General features: G+C 62.2%; 1 protein-coding gene across 1 annotated transcript; it reads right to left on the reverse strand.

Moving 5' to 3' along the window:
* Positions 1-5,297: 5,297 nt before the first annotated feature.
* Positions 5,298-13,887, reverse strand: TBX2 (T-box 2). The gene is made up of 7 exons (XM_006092262.3): positions 13,753-13,887; positions 12,436-12,703; positions 11,352-11,498; positions 10,148-10,224; positions 9,887-10,050; positions 8,838-9,463; positions 5,298-6,711 (listed from the first exon to the last, which is right to left on the reverse strand). The coding sequence occupies exons 1-7, from the start codon at positions 13,773-13,775 to the stop codon at positions 6,262-6,264; spliced, it is 1,755 nt and encodes a 584-aa protein (XP_006092324.2). The 5' UTR covers positions 13,776-13,887; the 3' UTR covers positions 5,298-6,261.
* Between the last annotated feature and the right edge of the window lie 6 nt (positions 13,888-13,893).

Below are 13,893 nucleotides of genomic sequence, written 5' to 3' on the forward strand. Positions count from 1 at the left end.
GGACTTGAGGCCATCCTTCCCCTGGGCTCCCAGACTTGGGCTGGGTCAGGCTGCTTCTCCCATGGACACACCTCCGGCCCTTCCAGAAGGGCCCCCTCCAGCCCCTCTGGCCTTTCCCAGCCCTGAGGCTGCCTCTCACCCAGCATCACTTCATCAGCTGACATTTGGCAGGAGCGGCCATGGGATTGTGAAAGACTCTTCCTTTATTTACTGGGAGCCTGGGCAGTTCCCTTCCCTTCTTGACTTCATGTCTGTGAGGGGGGGATGGGCAACCAACACGTTGCCAGGGAGGGTTCAGTGAGAGCCCGAATGTGAAAGTGCTTTCCACACCACAAAGCCTCCCACACAGGTAAGGGATGAGGTCTAGGGGGCACCCTTCAAGAAGGTGCCTGAATGTCCCCCATCAGTACCTCCTTCTCTCTTTGGGAAGAAGTCTCACAATTGGTCAAGGCACCGTGATGCTGGCTGCCAAAGTCACCCTCCCCCAGTCTGTGCCTCTCCTGCAGTTTGCTGGGGGTGGGGGTGGGGGTGGGGGTGGCCAACACATCCCACCCGGAGTGGAGACCAGCCAGTGCCTAAGGGTTTCAGGACCCGGGATGTGATTTTCTAATTGTGAATTCATCCTGGCCACCAGCCCTGTCCCTTCCCCAAGAATCTCGGGGACAACAGCCTAGGTCTGTGGGTGACTCCGCCTATCCTCCAGGCGTAGGTTCCTCAAGCGTTGAATGAAAGTAGAGTCCCTGCCTCTTACCTGAAGAAGTTGGGGCTGGGGATCACTGGGAACTGGACCAAGGCCGACTGCTCATTCACAGGTCAATTTTATTTTAGTCCAGACTATGGGGGGCCGCACAGCTCAGGGTGTTGGCACTGCAGGGCAGCACAAGGAGAAGGCAGGATTCTGGGGCCCAGAGAGGAAAGTCACATGTCCAGGGCTGCACAGCTAGAGCCACAGCTTGACCTGTACCTCTCCCCGGGGCTTCAGCAACTACTAAATGACCACAGGTGTGGGCCTACCCTGCGGTCCACACTGAAGGGGAAAGAGCTGGAAGCCTATTGCGCAGAGGACACCTGGCTGGGTCCACACACAAAGCTGGTGGCGGCTGCAGCGGAGATGATGGAAGCTGGGTGGACCGGGCTGCTTTCTAGCTGTGTACCTTTCGTCCATAGTGACGGAGATGATCTGCAAAAAGGCCACTGCTCATCTGGGAACCCTGAGGGTCAGCTGGAATCAGGCTTCCAAACCACGCCCCCAATCAAACTGGCAATCAGGCCCGGGCCTCACACGCCCTGCTCCCCACTCAAACCTGACCCGCGGGCCTCCCCTCTGCTTCCCAGGTTTGGTGGCTTGTAACCCAAGGGAGATTCCCATGCTCTCCCCATTCCCCACCACCTGCTCCTGGAGCAACGCAGACCCCAAGGCTCTCCAAGACTCTGGACCCTCGGTGGCCAATCGACCACAGGTGAGCAGCGCCCAGGGCTCGACCTTGGAGACCCGCTGGGGGAGGTGAGAAGCTCCTCAGCCTCCTATGGCCACACCCCGAACCTCTGAGTGGGCCCTCAGGCCAGAGCAGTTCCTCTGGCGGGGGAAGGGGGATGGAGTGTCGTGTGGTGGGGGGGTGTTGCTCCAAGCCCACAGCCCAGCTTCTGAGAAATCATGTGAAGGCCGAATTAGGCACCCTGCCTCCCCCTCCATGAAAGGGATTGTGAGGACCCCAAGCCCAGCAGCAGGGCACAGAGAAAGTGCGCCTGACGGTGTTTGCAGCCGGGGCCCCTGGGGCCTCGCAGCTCAGGGCGTTGGCACCGCAGGGGAGCACAAGGAGAAGGGAAGGAGCCACCGCCCTGAGCCTGGGGCGCTCCTGTCCACGCGTCTGCAGCCCGGCCCAGAGCCCCATTCGGGCCGGCGGAGGGCCTCCGTCCCTCGGCTGCCTGTGCGGTCCCTGGGCCTGGATCTACGTCAGTCTGTGGGTTTGTCTCTGTGCCCATCTGGCTGTGGGTCTCTCTGGCCACCTCCCGCTCTCCCTGGGCGGGCTGTCCGGCCGCCGCCCGCCCCTGGCCTGGAGCGCCATCTCGTGGGCACGTGGAGAGTTGACGCGGCCCGCGGCCAGGCCAGCTGCAGGTTAGCTCCTGGCCGGGAGGTGGGGAGGGTCCTGAGAGGAGGGCGGGGAAAAGAGGGGCGGCCAGCGGCTGTGGGAACCCGGTGATTGAGGGGTGGGTGAGGGGTGGGGCGAGTGGATCTGCGCCTCCAGAGATCCCAAAAGGAGCGCCAAGGGAAAATCAACGCATCCAGGGCGGGTGATAGCTGCACTCCCCAGGGCACCCCCCCTCCCCGTCCCCCCGGGGAGAGCCCAGAGAGCACCCAGAGCTCAGGACCCTTTCCCTTTGCCCCTTCCCCGGGGCCGCGGGCCTCCCCTCTGCTGCCCAGTCCCTGGAGCACGGAGCGCTCAGCTCCTGGCTGGACCCTGCCTGCTCCAAACTTTGGGATGAGGACCGTGAAGGAGGCGACGGAGTGGGATTCGATTTGGGGTACTTGCCAAAGGTGGGGAGGAGGGCAGGCTGAGTTTAAACCTTGGTCTCACAGAGACTGCGTCTCTCGAACCGTCCTAGGCCCGGGAAATTGGGGTGGGAGGGGGTGGGCTCAAGCTGGCTGTTCACCCGTGGGTGTCCCGGTGTCACCAAGCTACATGCGCCCTCTGGTTCACGGGGCGTCCTGCGTGAGCGTTCGCATTACGCTGGGCAGGTGGCCCCAGTTGTGCGCCCTTCGGTAGGACAGGGCAGCTACTCGATTCCTCCGCCGCAGCATTTGTTTGCGGGGTGGAGGGTGGGAGAGGAAGGAATGGCTTGAAAGCTCGGGACACTCGGATTAACCGAAGGGGAAATGAGGTCCCCGAGGTCTCGAAATCCTTGCAGCCTAGCCGCTGGGGGTCCCACGGAGCCCCTACACCCACACCTCCAGGCACAGGTCACAATCACAGTATCGCTGGTGCACAGTCTATACGCACAATCCCCTCGGGCCGCACGAGATCCGAAGCACAGGGCCCCGCTGTGACACATCACACCCCCAACCGTCTCGGCGACCCCGTCACCCCAAACGCACCCTCCGCGCACGGCCTCGCGCTGGCGAGTCTGCCGTCCAGGGCCCCGGAGCCAGGCCCTAACGGGTTAAGGAGGCCTCGGGGCACCGGAGCGGCGGGACGCGAGGAGCCTGGGCTAATTGGCAACCCCAGGAACAAAGAGGGCTGAAAGGGGTGGCTTAATTGGGCCAGGAAGCGGCCTGGCCTTTGTCTGGGGCTAGGCCCCGCCGGCCGCGCGGTTCCCGCACCGAACTCAGGCTCGCAGCTGTGACCTAGCGGAGCGCTGCGGGAGCGACTCCAGGAGGCGGGGAAACGGGGAACAAGTCTGCAAACTGCGCGGGGTTCTCCCGCAACGACCCCGCCCCGCCCCGCCCCGGCAGCGCCCCTCCCGGGGCTCGAGTCGGTGCTTCCCCCTGGTGTCCACAGCGCGCTCCGCAGGCTGCTGTGAACCGCAGCCTCTCTCCACTCCTCCTCGACGTGCAGCCGGCGAGGAACTCCTGGGAAGGCAAGCGCGCTCCTGCTGCTCTTTGAATCTTGGAAGCGTTTTTTTTTTTCTTCCCCAAAGCCCCGTCGAATAAGTACACTGTCGATGAGGGATTCTATTTGGCTGAGAAAGGGGTCTCAGGCCGTCCTTGGGCTGCCCCATTCGCTGTTCCGCCCGCCCCAAGGTCAGAGGCAGGGGCGCCGGAGCCCACTCTGGGGGCTGGGACAGACTCCGGCGCCCTCCACTCGTTCACTGGCCGGGGCCCTAGCAAGTTCAGCGTGGTCAGGGGCCGGCTCCCTCCCTGGAAAAGGCGGCATCGTTCTCTTTCCCGGCAAATGTGTTGGCCCAGGAAGATGTCCTGGGAGCTGGGAGGCCCAGATACTGTCCGTTCCACCTCCACCTCCACCCTTTCTCCACATCACCGTCCCCGGTGTCCCTGGCGGGTTGAGGGCCAGTGCCCGCCGCCCTCCAAGGTCCCAAGGTGGACAGCCTGCTGGGCCAGGGCGTCCCAGGTCCCTAAGGCTTAAAGAGGAGGGAACGGGACTCTAGATGAAGAGACAGACCGATGGTTGGCAGAGGGGGGAGGGCGGGAGGACTGCGTGAACACGGTGAAGGGATTAAGTACAAACTTGTAGGATGCGAAGTGCGGCATAGGAAAGGAATACAGTCAATAATGTTGTGGTAACTATGGATGGTGCCAGGTGGATACTTGAAATATCGGGAAACCACTTTGTGAAGTATGATTGCCTAACCACTATGCTGTACACCCGAAACTAATAGAAAATCGTATTGAATGTAAAAACAAAAAGTCACAAAAAATAAAGAAAAAAAGAGAGAACTGGGGGCTCAATGACGGAGAGACCATGGGGGCGGGGATGGAGGGAGAGACTGGCGGTCCAGCTCCGCCCCCTCCCACGGCTGGTATCTGGGGCCGCAGAGACGGGTTGGCTGGGCGAAGAGCAGAAGGTGCCGCCCTGGCCAGCTCGCGGGATGGGGGCAGGAGGCACCTGTCCTTGCAGGGGTGTCTGGGGAAGGACCGGCCTCACGGAGACGGACACAGCGGGACTCGCAGAGAAGTTCCCCGCCGGGTCCATTGTTGTACAGGGGAAACTGAGGCAGGAAAGGAATAGCCTATTGACCCACACGCCCCACACCGCCCAGAGGGTCAGAGAAGTTACACGGGACAACTGTCAGGCTAAACGTTGCCACTGGAGCCAACGGCCCTGGCACGGAATGTTTCTTTTTGAGGCTCAGGCGATAGAGGTGAAGAGTTCTAGGGTCTGCGGTATTTGGGGGACCACGGCCAAACCTCTCCTTGGAGGAGAGAGAGGGACCCCCCGCCTACCAGCCCCACCTACCCAGAAGCGCTAAAAGGGGTTGCGGTCCCACTAGGGTGCCCCAGAGAGGGAGCCCGGAGTCCGCCGAGTGGGTGGGGCGCCGGACAGAGGCGAGCGGCCAGAAGAGGGAGCCCGGCCCCCGGCCTGGGACGCCGTGCGCGTGGGAACGCCGGGGGTACCCGGTTCCAGCGGCTTCCGCGCGGGCCGGCAGGCCAGGCTCAGCCAGCGCGTGGACCGGCGGGGGCAGCCGGTTTTGAGTTCGCCCGCGGTCGGGCCCCGTTGCGGTCGGGGGTGCAGCTGCCGCCGAGCCCGGCGCCCACATCTCTTTGGCCTCCGCCTCCAGCCCCTCCTGGCTCCCCAGCCGCGCCCCAGCCCCCGCGGACCACAGAGCGCACAGCGCCGCCGTTCACTTCGCATTGTAGCGTTTTATTGTTTTCTCGCGTTTTATTGTTTTCTCTCGTTTTTGTTTTTTTTTGTTGTTGTTTTATCTCGCTCCGGAGAGAAAAGTGAAAACCTGAGGTGGAGCCCGCGGGCCAGGCGAGCAAAGCCGGGGCGGAGGGGCCGAGGGGCCGGGGGTGGGAGCTCTTCCGGGGGCGGGGCCTCCTGCCGCCGAGGACCCCTCAGCCCTGTACAACATAGATGCTCACGTCAAATGAAAAAAATTAAATGCTATGAGTTCATCTCTACATAGTATGTACACAGCAATGTACACCTTTGAATAAATTAATACCAATTTGCATATTCTGGGAATCTTAAAGCATATTTACACAAATTACCATTTATTTCATAAATATCTTTTTTTTCCCCTGGGGACTCAAGGCAGAGTGCCACTCCCTCCGCTGGCCCGGGGTGGCAGGGGCTCCTGGCTCTTGGGGGAAGGGGTGCAAGGACGAAAAGGAACGGCCCCTCCCGGCTCCCGTCTACACTGCCTTCCGTCTTCACGGGCCCAGCACCCCGCAGCCCAGATTCGCAGGCGGTCCGGGCAGGAGGCCAGGCCTCCGGGACTCCCTCGGAAGCTCCCACCCTCACCCCTGCACCCTCTGGCTCCTGAAGAGGCCGCTGGGCTGGGGGTGAGGTCTCCCCACCGAGCAGGAGGACCCGGACAATGGCCCCGACGATGCCACCTTGACACTGGAGCGAACCTGGACCGAGTCCAGGGCTCCACGGCGCCTGCGATCCCGGAGCGGGGCTCCCTGCGAGGGCCAGGGACGCTGCCCAGTCCCCGCTGGCTGGGGGGGCTCTATTCCGGCTGCTGCAGCCGCGTTGGCTCCTTTCTTTAAATAAATACCCATTCTGTGCCGCGCAGGTCCCCAGCAGCAGGCGCAGGCAGCCCGGGAGGCCAGCGTGGCGGCGGAGCGGCTGGGCGCCGTCACTTGGGCGACTCCCTGCCGGGGGAGAGGGCGCGCTGGCTCTCCAGCCCACTCACCAGTCTCTGGATGCTCTGCAGTTCACTGGCCGCCTCTTTGGCGGAGCCGCTGGGCGACAGGGCGCCGCGGGGCGGGGCCCCCACTTTGCGGAGAGCCAGCTCCGGCAGCGGGCTGGGCTCCCGGCTGCCGCCCGTCGCCTTGGAGCCCTCCGCCGCTAGCCCAGCGGCCAGGAGACTCGTGCTGGGCGGGATGGTGACCGGGATCTGGTAGGGGCTGAAGCGCAGGCGGGGCCGGGCACTGCCCAGAAAGGGGCTCCGGGAGAGGGAACCAGCGGCGGCAGCGGCAGCGGCGGCAGCGCTGGTGGCCGGTAGAGCAGAGGCGGCGGCCGCGGCGGCGGCCATGTAGGTGTAGGGGTAGGGGAAGAGGCCTCCGAAAGTGGGCATTGGGATTCCCTGGAAGAAAAGGAACAACACAGAGGTTAGGCATCCCGCCTGAGGTGTCTGAGGTGAGCTGGGTGCTGGGGGCGGTGCTCCAACGAGGACTCCTTCCCCACTGTTTCAGGACAAGAAGGCCGGAGCTCACATAACTGTACCCCCAAGCAGCAGTCAGGCATGAGCCTAGGCCCATGGCCAAACCCAGTTAGAAGGGGAGCTCACTTCAAGTTGACACAAAGGCCTAGCACCACCTGTGCCAGTCAGCGTAAGGGAAGGACATTCCAGGCCGCTGCACTGGCCTAGGCAAAGGCCGAGAGGGAGGAAACGGGGCAGGCGTGGGTCCAGGTGGCAAGCAGGCGGCTGTGGTTGTCTTGGGAAGTTCTGCTCACTTGGAACAGTGTCCTCCCCAGCCCTGCTCTCTGCAGGTGCCCCAGAGGGTGGAGGAAGCACAGGCATGGGGGGAGGAGCTCTGTAAAGTTTCCCTCTGCCTGCCCACCTGCTCAGAGGTCTCCGCCTGGGCCCGGAGGAGGGTACAGGTGCCAATCAGTTTATAAACTGGCCTGAATATTCCATAAAGAACTCCTGGCGGCACCTCAGTGGCAGCTGAGGAAGGAATGCAGTCTTTGCCTGTGGAAAGCACAGTAGCCAGGAAACCTTGGATAAACACCACCTGAGTCCACGAGGCCCGACTTTTGGATTATGTGACCTTTGAAATAATGGCTCCCTCCCCAGAGTCTGTGGGTACAGGGAGGAGGGCAGGGAGCGGACTGTGCTGGGCTGCTAGGGAGACGCAGGCCTGGCTCAGGCGGGAAGAAAAAAAGAAGTAGCTTAGTCAGAAATGAAAAAATATCCTTCCTAGAAGGTCAAGCCCTACTGGGCACTCGGACCTGGCATTCCAAGTTGGGAGGGGGGAGGTTGGCATCAGCTCTCTGATGGCCAGGGGTGGGCTACCCTGGTTCGGGTACTTAACTCCTAGCCCTGTACCAAGGGATGCCTCCTGAGTGCTGGGTACTCTCACCCGGCCTTGCACCTGTTGACCAGGCTGTGTGTCGAAGCCGTGACTTCCCCAGGACCTCTGTGATGCCCGTGCTTGTCACCAGAATTTGTTTGGGGAGGACGCATTCACATACATGCAGAATCAAGGGTTCAGATCCCACCTCCAGGCCCTGAACTCTCTTTTCCAGATGCTTCCTTGCCAGCTCAGAGCCCCAGGTATGTGATGTTAGTGCCTCAAGCACTCCCCCGCCCCACTAGGCTGTTTGAAACCTATTTCAGCATCTCCTCCCCCACTTTAAAAATATTTGCTTCTGAACCAAAGGAGCCTTCTCAGACCCGAACTCCTATTTTCCTTCCCGTTAGATATGATCTCAAGGGTTCAATTTGCCAGAAACCTCAGAGGGGTTGAAAATGAATGAAGAGAATCCAAATCTTTCCACAGGGAATATTCCACCCAAGCAACCAAAGAGGCCGCGCTCCTCATCGGATCTCCTTATTTTGCTGTTGGCCACAGTTTAATAAACTCTCCCCTGGGAGCTCAGAATTTCAACCTGGGCCTGGGGAACCGAGCTCCTCTTCCCCGAGATGTGTGGCTGGGGGAGTTTGGAGACCCAAGATGGGATCAGGAACAGCCCTGTCCTTGGTCAGGTCAGAGGAGGCCTGGAAAACACACCTGGAGGTGGGTCGTTTGGTGGTCAATTGTCCAGAAAATATTGGACAGTATTTTCCTACTCGCTTTGTCCAGCCACCTTGGCCTTTCAGGGACTGACAGGGAGCCAAGGGTCTTTGTTCCCAAGGAAAATGTCCGGAGGCCAGGAAAGTGGACTTCCCAAAAGCCAGGGGCAGCCCCAGTCTGTCAGAACAGGAAGAATCGAATGGGTGCTTCATTTTATTGTTATTATAGGGAAGGAAACGGGCCCAGAGAGGGTCAGGGACTTGCCCAAGGTCACACAGGAGTCGGAGGAGCACCCCGGCCAGACCCTGGACCTATAGTCTTGGTATCCCTGAACTAGGTGTCCTAGAGAGTGTATATCAGGTCTTCCCAGGAGTCTTTGCCCACCACAGCGCCCTCAAGCCCTGTGCCCACCCCAGCCACCCACATTGCTTCTCCTCCCTCCATTGCGATGCCACCAGATCACAGGCCTTACCTGAGATGCCAGCATGTGCTGGGAGAGGTGGAACGGGAAGGGTGCGGCGGTGCTTGCTGCACTGACCGTGGGGCCCAGCCCGCTTGCGTCCAGCCCGGTGGTGGCCCCTGGCCCGCCACTGCCACCGCCTGCCACCGAGGCCAGCAGGTGACCCATGCCCATGGCGGAGAAGGCTCCAGGGCCCATGGCGAACTGTCCCGGGTGCAGAAAGAGCGGCTGGCCGGCCCCCAGTGGCCCAAAAAACTGCTGCCCGTGCAGATGGCCGGAGAAAGCCAGTCCCGGGAGGTGGCCGGTGCCCAGGGGGGACGCACTGTCTGTCTGTACCACCAGCGGTGCCAGGCTGGGCTCCTTGCCCTCACCCGCCTCCTTGCGCCCCTCGTCCTTCCTCCTGGCTTCCGCCCGCTCCTTCTCTAGGCTCCGCAGACCAAACGGGCTGTCCCCGCCACTCTCCGCCGGCTCCTTGCCCCTCTCCGGGCTGCGCCTCTCCCGGCTGCGCTCAGGTTCGGTCAAGCGAGGGGGGCTGCTGCCGTCCAGGGCCGGGCTGCGGCCCAGCGCAGGTCCCGCGCGCTCCTCGCTCAGCCTCTCGCCTTCTGGGTCGCTGTCTGCGGCGAACGACTTGTCCTCGGCTGCAGGGGACAGAGGACACGCGGGGTGACAGGGGCCGGGAACAGACAAAGTGGAGGGCTCTCCCGCGTCTGGGCGGGTCCCAGAGACTTGGAAAGCCTGCTGTCTGGGAGAGCAAGTGGACGGCTTCTAGACCCTCGTCGGGCAAGGGGCAGGGGCAGGTCACCTAATCCAGGACCCCGTGCACAGGGGAGGAACTGAGCCTGTAGTTCCCTTTACTGCCAGAGTCACGGCGCCGGGAACCTAGGCGGAGTCCAGTGGGATCTGGGGCTACAGGTTCCGTTCTCCTGGGGGCGTCCACACCCCAGACGCTTCCCTGGGCCTAAGGCTACCCTGACTCGGAGCAAAGAGCCAGCCTGCGCTCTGAGGAAACCCTCCCTGCCCCTTTCCCCCACCTCCGGTCGGCTCTACCGCCCGACCCTCACCTCGGGTCCGGTGCAGGCGGAGGGGACTAGGGGCCGCCCCCGGGGACGGCGGCGGTTCCCGTGCGGGGGGAGGGTCGCAGGACGAGGCGTCGGACTCGGCGCCGTCGCGCTCGGGCTTGCAGTGCTCTTCGTACAAGCGCAACGAGGGCAGCGTCAGCTGCTTCCTGGGATGGGCAGAGGGAGCGGGTCAGAAGGAGCGCACCCACCCCCACGTCCTGCTCCTGCGGCACCCACCGCGGACGGGTCCCACGCACCCCTCACCTTTTCTCCCTCCTGCCGTTCCCGGTGTCCCGGAAGCCCTTGGCAAACGGGTTGTTGTCGATCTTCAGCTGTGTGATCTGCGGGGACCGAGAGGGCGGTGCCAGGTCAGGCCGAGGCTCTTGCAGTCTGGCCTGGGGCGCCCGGAGGGCAGCGGCTCACAGGGGAGCCGGGGAGTGTCCACTTGATACCCTCCCGCCCGGGACGTGCAGTCCTGAGCCCAGAGGCGAGGTGTGGCTGGCAGGCGGGCCTCTCAGAAAGCGACAGGGTCTCTCCTCCTCCAAAGTATTCGAGGTAGAATCGCTCAACTTGCACACACAGGCCCAGAGCCGTGCGCACGGAGCGGAATGTGTCCCGGCAGCCGACAGGCATGCAGGCCCCGGCGCGCACACGCCCGCACCTGAGCAGAGCCGTAGGTCCATAAAAGACAAGTCACACTCACGGCCCCGCACATGCAAGCGCACACAGACACAGCAAGTGCCCGCAGAGCAAACAAGGAAACGCGTCCACACGCCCCAAATGGTGCACGCATGCCTGAGCGTTCACATCGGTTCACAGGTTCACAAAGACAGGAGGACAGTCAGGACACTCGGACACTCTTGTTCACCGGAGAGTTAGACACACAGAACGGACCTAACGGGGTCCCTTTAGAAAGAGGGTATAGAAAGGCAGAAAGCGGGGCGGGGTGGGGGGTGGGGGCCTTTGGCTTGAAGGAAAAGTCTCTAAGCACCTCCCAAGTGGTCCGGGGCCTGGACTGGCCCCAAGGTGGTGGCTTTGGGGGCTGTCACCTGTCCCGATCTCTGGCTACCCCGGGAGAGTGAAAACTGCGCCCCAGGTTCTTAGCCTTGAGAGCGCCTGGGCACATTGCCTAGGGCCGCTCTCTCTTCATTTAAATTCCCATCCCGGAGCCAAGTAAAAAAACGAATGAAATGTAAAATTGTCAGCGGGGCCCAGTCTCTGCTAATTGCTAAGTAAACATCCCCACCCCAGAGAGCGCCCAGCTGTTGCGCGCCCCAGGGAGCCTGTACCTACGTGCTGTGGACTCGGGAGGGAGCCTGGGGGGTTTCGGTGGGCACTGCGCTCACAAACGACAGACTTGGCGCTGGGGAGGGGGCTGGGAGGGAGCGAGGCGGGTGCGGGGGATGTAAGTGGAGTGTTGGAGCCTGTGTGGGCCTTGGGTGCAGGGGCTGCCCGCCGCCGCCCGCACCTTGTCGTTCTGGTAGGCAGTGACGGCGATGAAGTCGGTCTCAGGGAACACGTAGGTGCGGAAGGTGCTGTAGGGCAGCTTCAGGATGTCGTTGGCTCTCACGATGTGGAAGCGCGGCTGGTACTTGTGCATGGAGTTCAGGATGGTCTGCGGGGAGGGTGCGGGTCAGCCGGCGGCCCCCAGCCTTCCTCGGAGCATTTCCACGCTCTGGGGACCCCCCCCCTTTAAAGTTCTGTCTCTCACGCGGTTCTGCTCTCCCTACTCCCCCTCACCTCCCTTTGCTATTTTCTCCTGTGTTTCCCCCCTGCTCTTTTTTCTCGTTTATAATTCTTTTCAGTCTATTTTCTTTATCACAGTTTCTCTCTCTCTCTCCATTTGAAAATATTTACCCGAGGTGAAAACAGAAATGAAACAGCGTAAAAACCCTCCACAACGCCACTCTTAACCCCTCTTCCTAGGCTCATTGCTAAGCCCTAGAAAACCCACGGAGAGAAAACTGGGAACGTGGAGGCCTCACCAGCTGCCCTAACTACGAATAGGCAGTCCCCTTGCCCCATGAACTCCCTCTCCCATTAGCCGCCGGGCTCAGGCGGAAGCAGAGAGAACCTCCAAACTCCCTCCTCCCGGTCTGCATCCGACAGTGGGAGAGGGAAGGGGGTCTCAGAGAGGGCATGGAAGGCGCTGATTTAACTGTTAAATCTCCTAGTTTGGGCGAGGAAAGGTGAAAAAAAGCTGAGGTCATGGCAGGTCTTCCAAGCTCAACACCTAAAGACCAGCGGCTGCGGAACCGCACCTGCATCCCACTGGCCTCCAGGAAGGGCTTTTCGAAGGCCTGACCCAAGCCCAGATTGTGAGCAGCCTAGAACTTACCCGCCCCCAACCTGCCGTTCCCCAGGCTCACAGAGTGGAGCCTCTGGGCCCAGGCCCAGCCGGCAGAAACCACAGGGCAAGAGACCTGCAGGGGCACCCCGGGATTCTGCCTGCGCTCCCCTCTGGGGAAGGTGCCTGCCTCTCGCTGGAACCCTGGGCTGCAGTGCTAGGTGCGGTCTCCGGACCCCCATCCCCAAGCCTGCCCCACACTCACGAAGCCGTGTTTGTCGGAGATGTTGTTAGTCAGCTTCAGCTTGTGAAAGGCCACGGGTTTGGCCATCCACTGCTCCCCTGTGGCCGGGCTGTCCGGGTGGATGTACATGCGTTTGGGCATCTCCGGGTCGGCCTTGCCGGCCACCATCCAGCGCGAGTTATGGAATTTGTACCGGCAATCGTCCGCGGCCACGATGTCCATCAGCAGGATGTACTTGGCCTTCTTGTCCAGACCGCTGACGCGCACCTTGAAGGGAGGGAACATCCGCCTGCGAGGAAGGGAAAGGGGAAGACGCCGTGGGACCCAGCTCTGTCCCTGGACTCACACACCGCGGCCTGGAGCCCCGCATCTGGGTTTCCCTCCGGTCGCTGTTCTGCCCCCTGACTGCTGCCTGGGAGACCCCACCTGTGGTTGTTACCCGTGGAAAATCCCATTTCTTGTTAGACCCTAGGCTTGGGTCTGGGAACACTCTTTCACCCTCATCTGAGAGGAAAGCCCATGTCCAGGCAAGAAATCCAGTCTCTCTGAAAACACAGCCGCTTCTCCCGCTTCTCCCTGGAGTCGTTCAGGGGGTGCCCACTTGGGACAGAAGCTCCCAGAAATGCATCCAGAGGGTGTTTGTCTGGGGAACTGGGTTTCAGTGCCCAACAAGGACCCTGACCCTGAAGTCCCAGGAAAGAGGGCAGCCTGCGGCCTGGACCGTGGCTGAGTGGAAGGGCGGAGGGGTTGGGGACTGCAGCTCCCTTTCGGCTTGAAGGCCTGGGGCCGTGTGTGTCCACAGCTCCTGGCTCCTAGGCCCCGAGGAGGCTCCGGGCCGGGTCAGGGCTGCCTCCGCGGTCGCTGTCGGGACCGAGCGGTCGGGTCGGGAGGAACCAGCGAGCCAGCCTGGGTCTAGCCGGGTGCGGGTGCCATGCTGGGCGCCAGGGTCGGAAGAAAGTCCGGGAGACGCCGGTTCTCCCCGAGCTCCAAGCCAGACTGGGAGGCAGGAGAGCAAGGCCGCGGGGCTAAGTTGCAGCCGAGACCTCGGAGACCCGCCGGGGCCGAGCCGCGGGCCTCCTCCGCCGTGGGACGCAGAAGGGTTGGAACTATTCTTTAGGAGCACGTTTTCGTTTTACTTCATTCGGGAGAGTTTGATGTTTTCGTTCTTAAAATACCGCTCGGTGCCAAATGAGAAAAGTCACTTGGTTGTCTGTGGAGCTCCGCGTGGCGCCGGCCCGAACCGGGAGCGCCGGGCGGCAGGCTCGGCGCAGGCGGGTGCTGTGGGGTCCCCCAGCCCGCCCGCCCGCTCGCGCGCCCCGGGCCAGCGGGCCGCCCTACCTCCCGGACTTGGTGATGACCATCTCGGTGCCCAGCTTGTGGAACTGGTCCCACAGCTCTTTGGCTTCCAGCGTCACCTTGGGGTCGTCCTCCACCTCGGCCTCGGGCTCCAGGCTCTTAAGCGAGCGGAGATGCGCGGCG

Source organism: Myotis lucifugus, unplaced genomic scaffold (genome assembly GCF_000147115.1).
Source record: "Myotis lucifugus unplaced genomic scaffold, Myoluc2.0 scaffold_99, whole genome shotgun sequence".
NCBI classification, from domain to species: Eukaryota; Metazoa; Chordata; class Mammalia; order Chiroptera; family Vespertilionidae; genus Myotis; species Myotis lucifugus.

Coding starts and splice junctions, on each gene's coding strand:
- TBX2 (XM_006092262.3), bottom strand. CDS start 13,775: ATGGTCATCACCAAGTCCGGGAG. Junction 10,225..11,351: donor CTGCCTACCAGAACGACAAG/GTGCGGGCGGCG, acceptor CGGTCCCCGCAG/ATCACACAGCTGAAGATCGA. Junction 10,051..10,147: donor AACGGCAGGAGGGAGAAAAG/GTGAGGGGTGCG, acceptor TGCCCATCCCAG/GAAGCAGCTGACGCTGCCCT.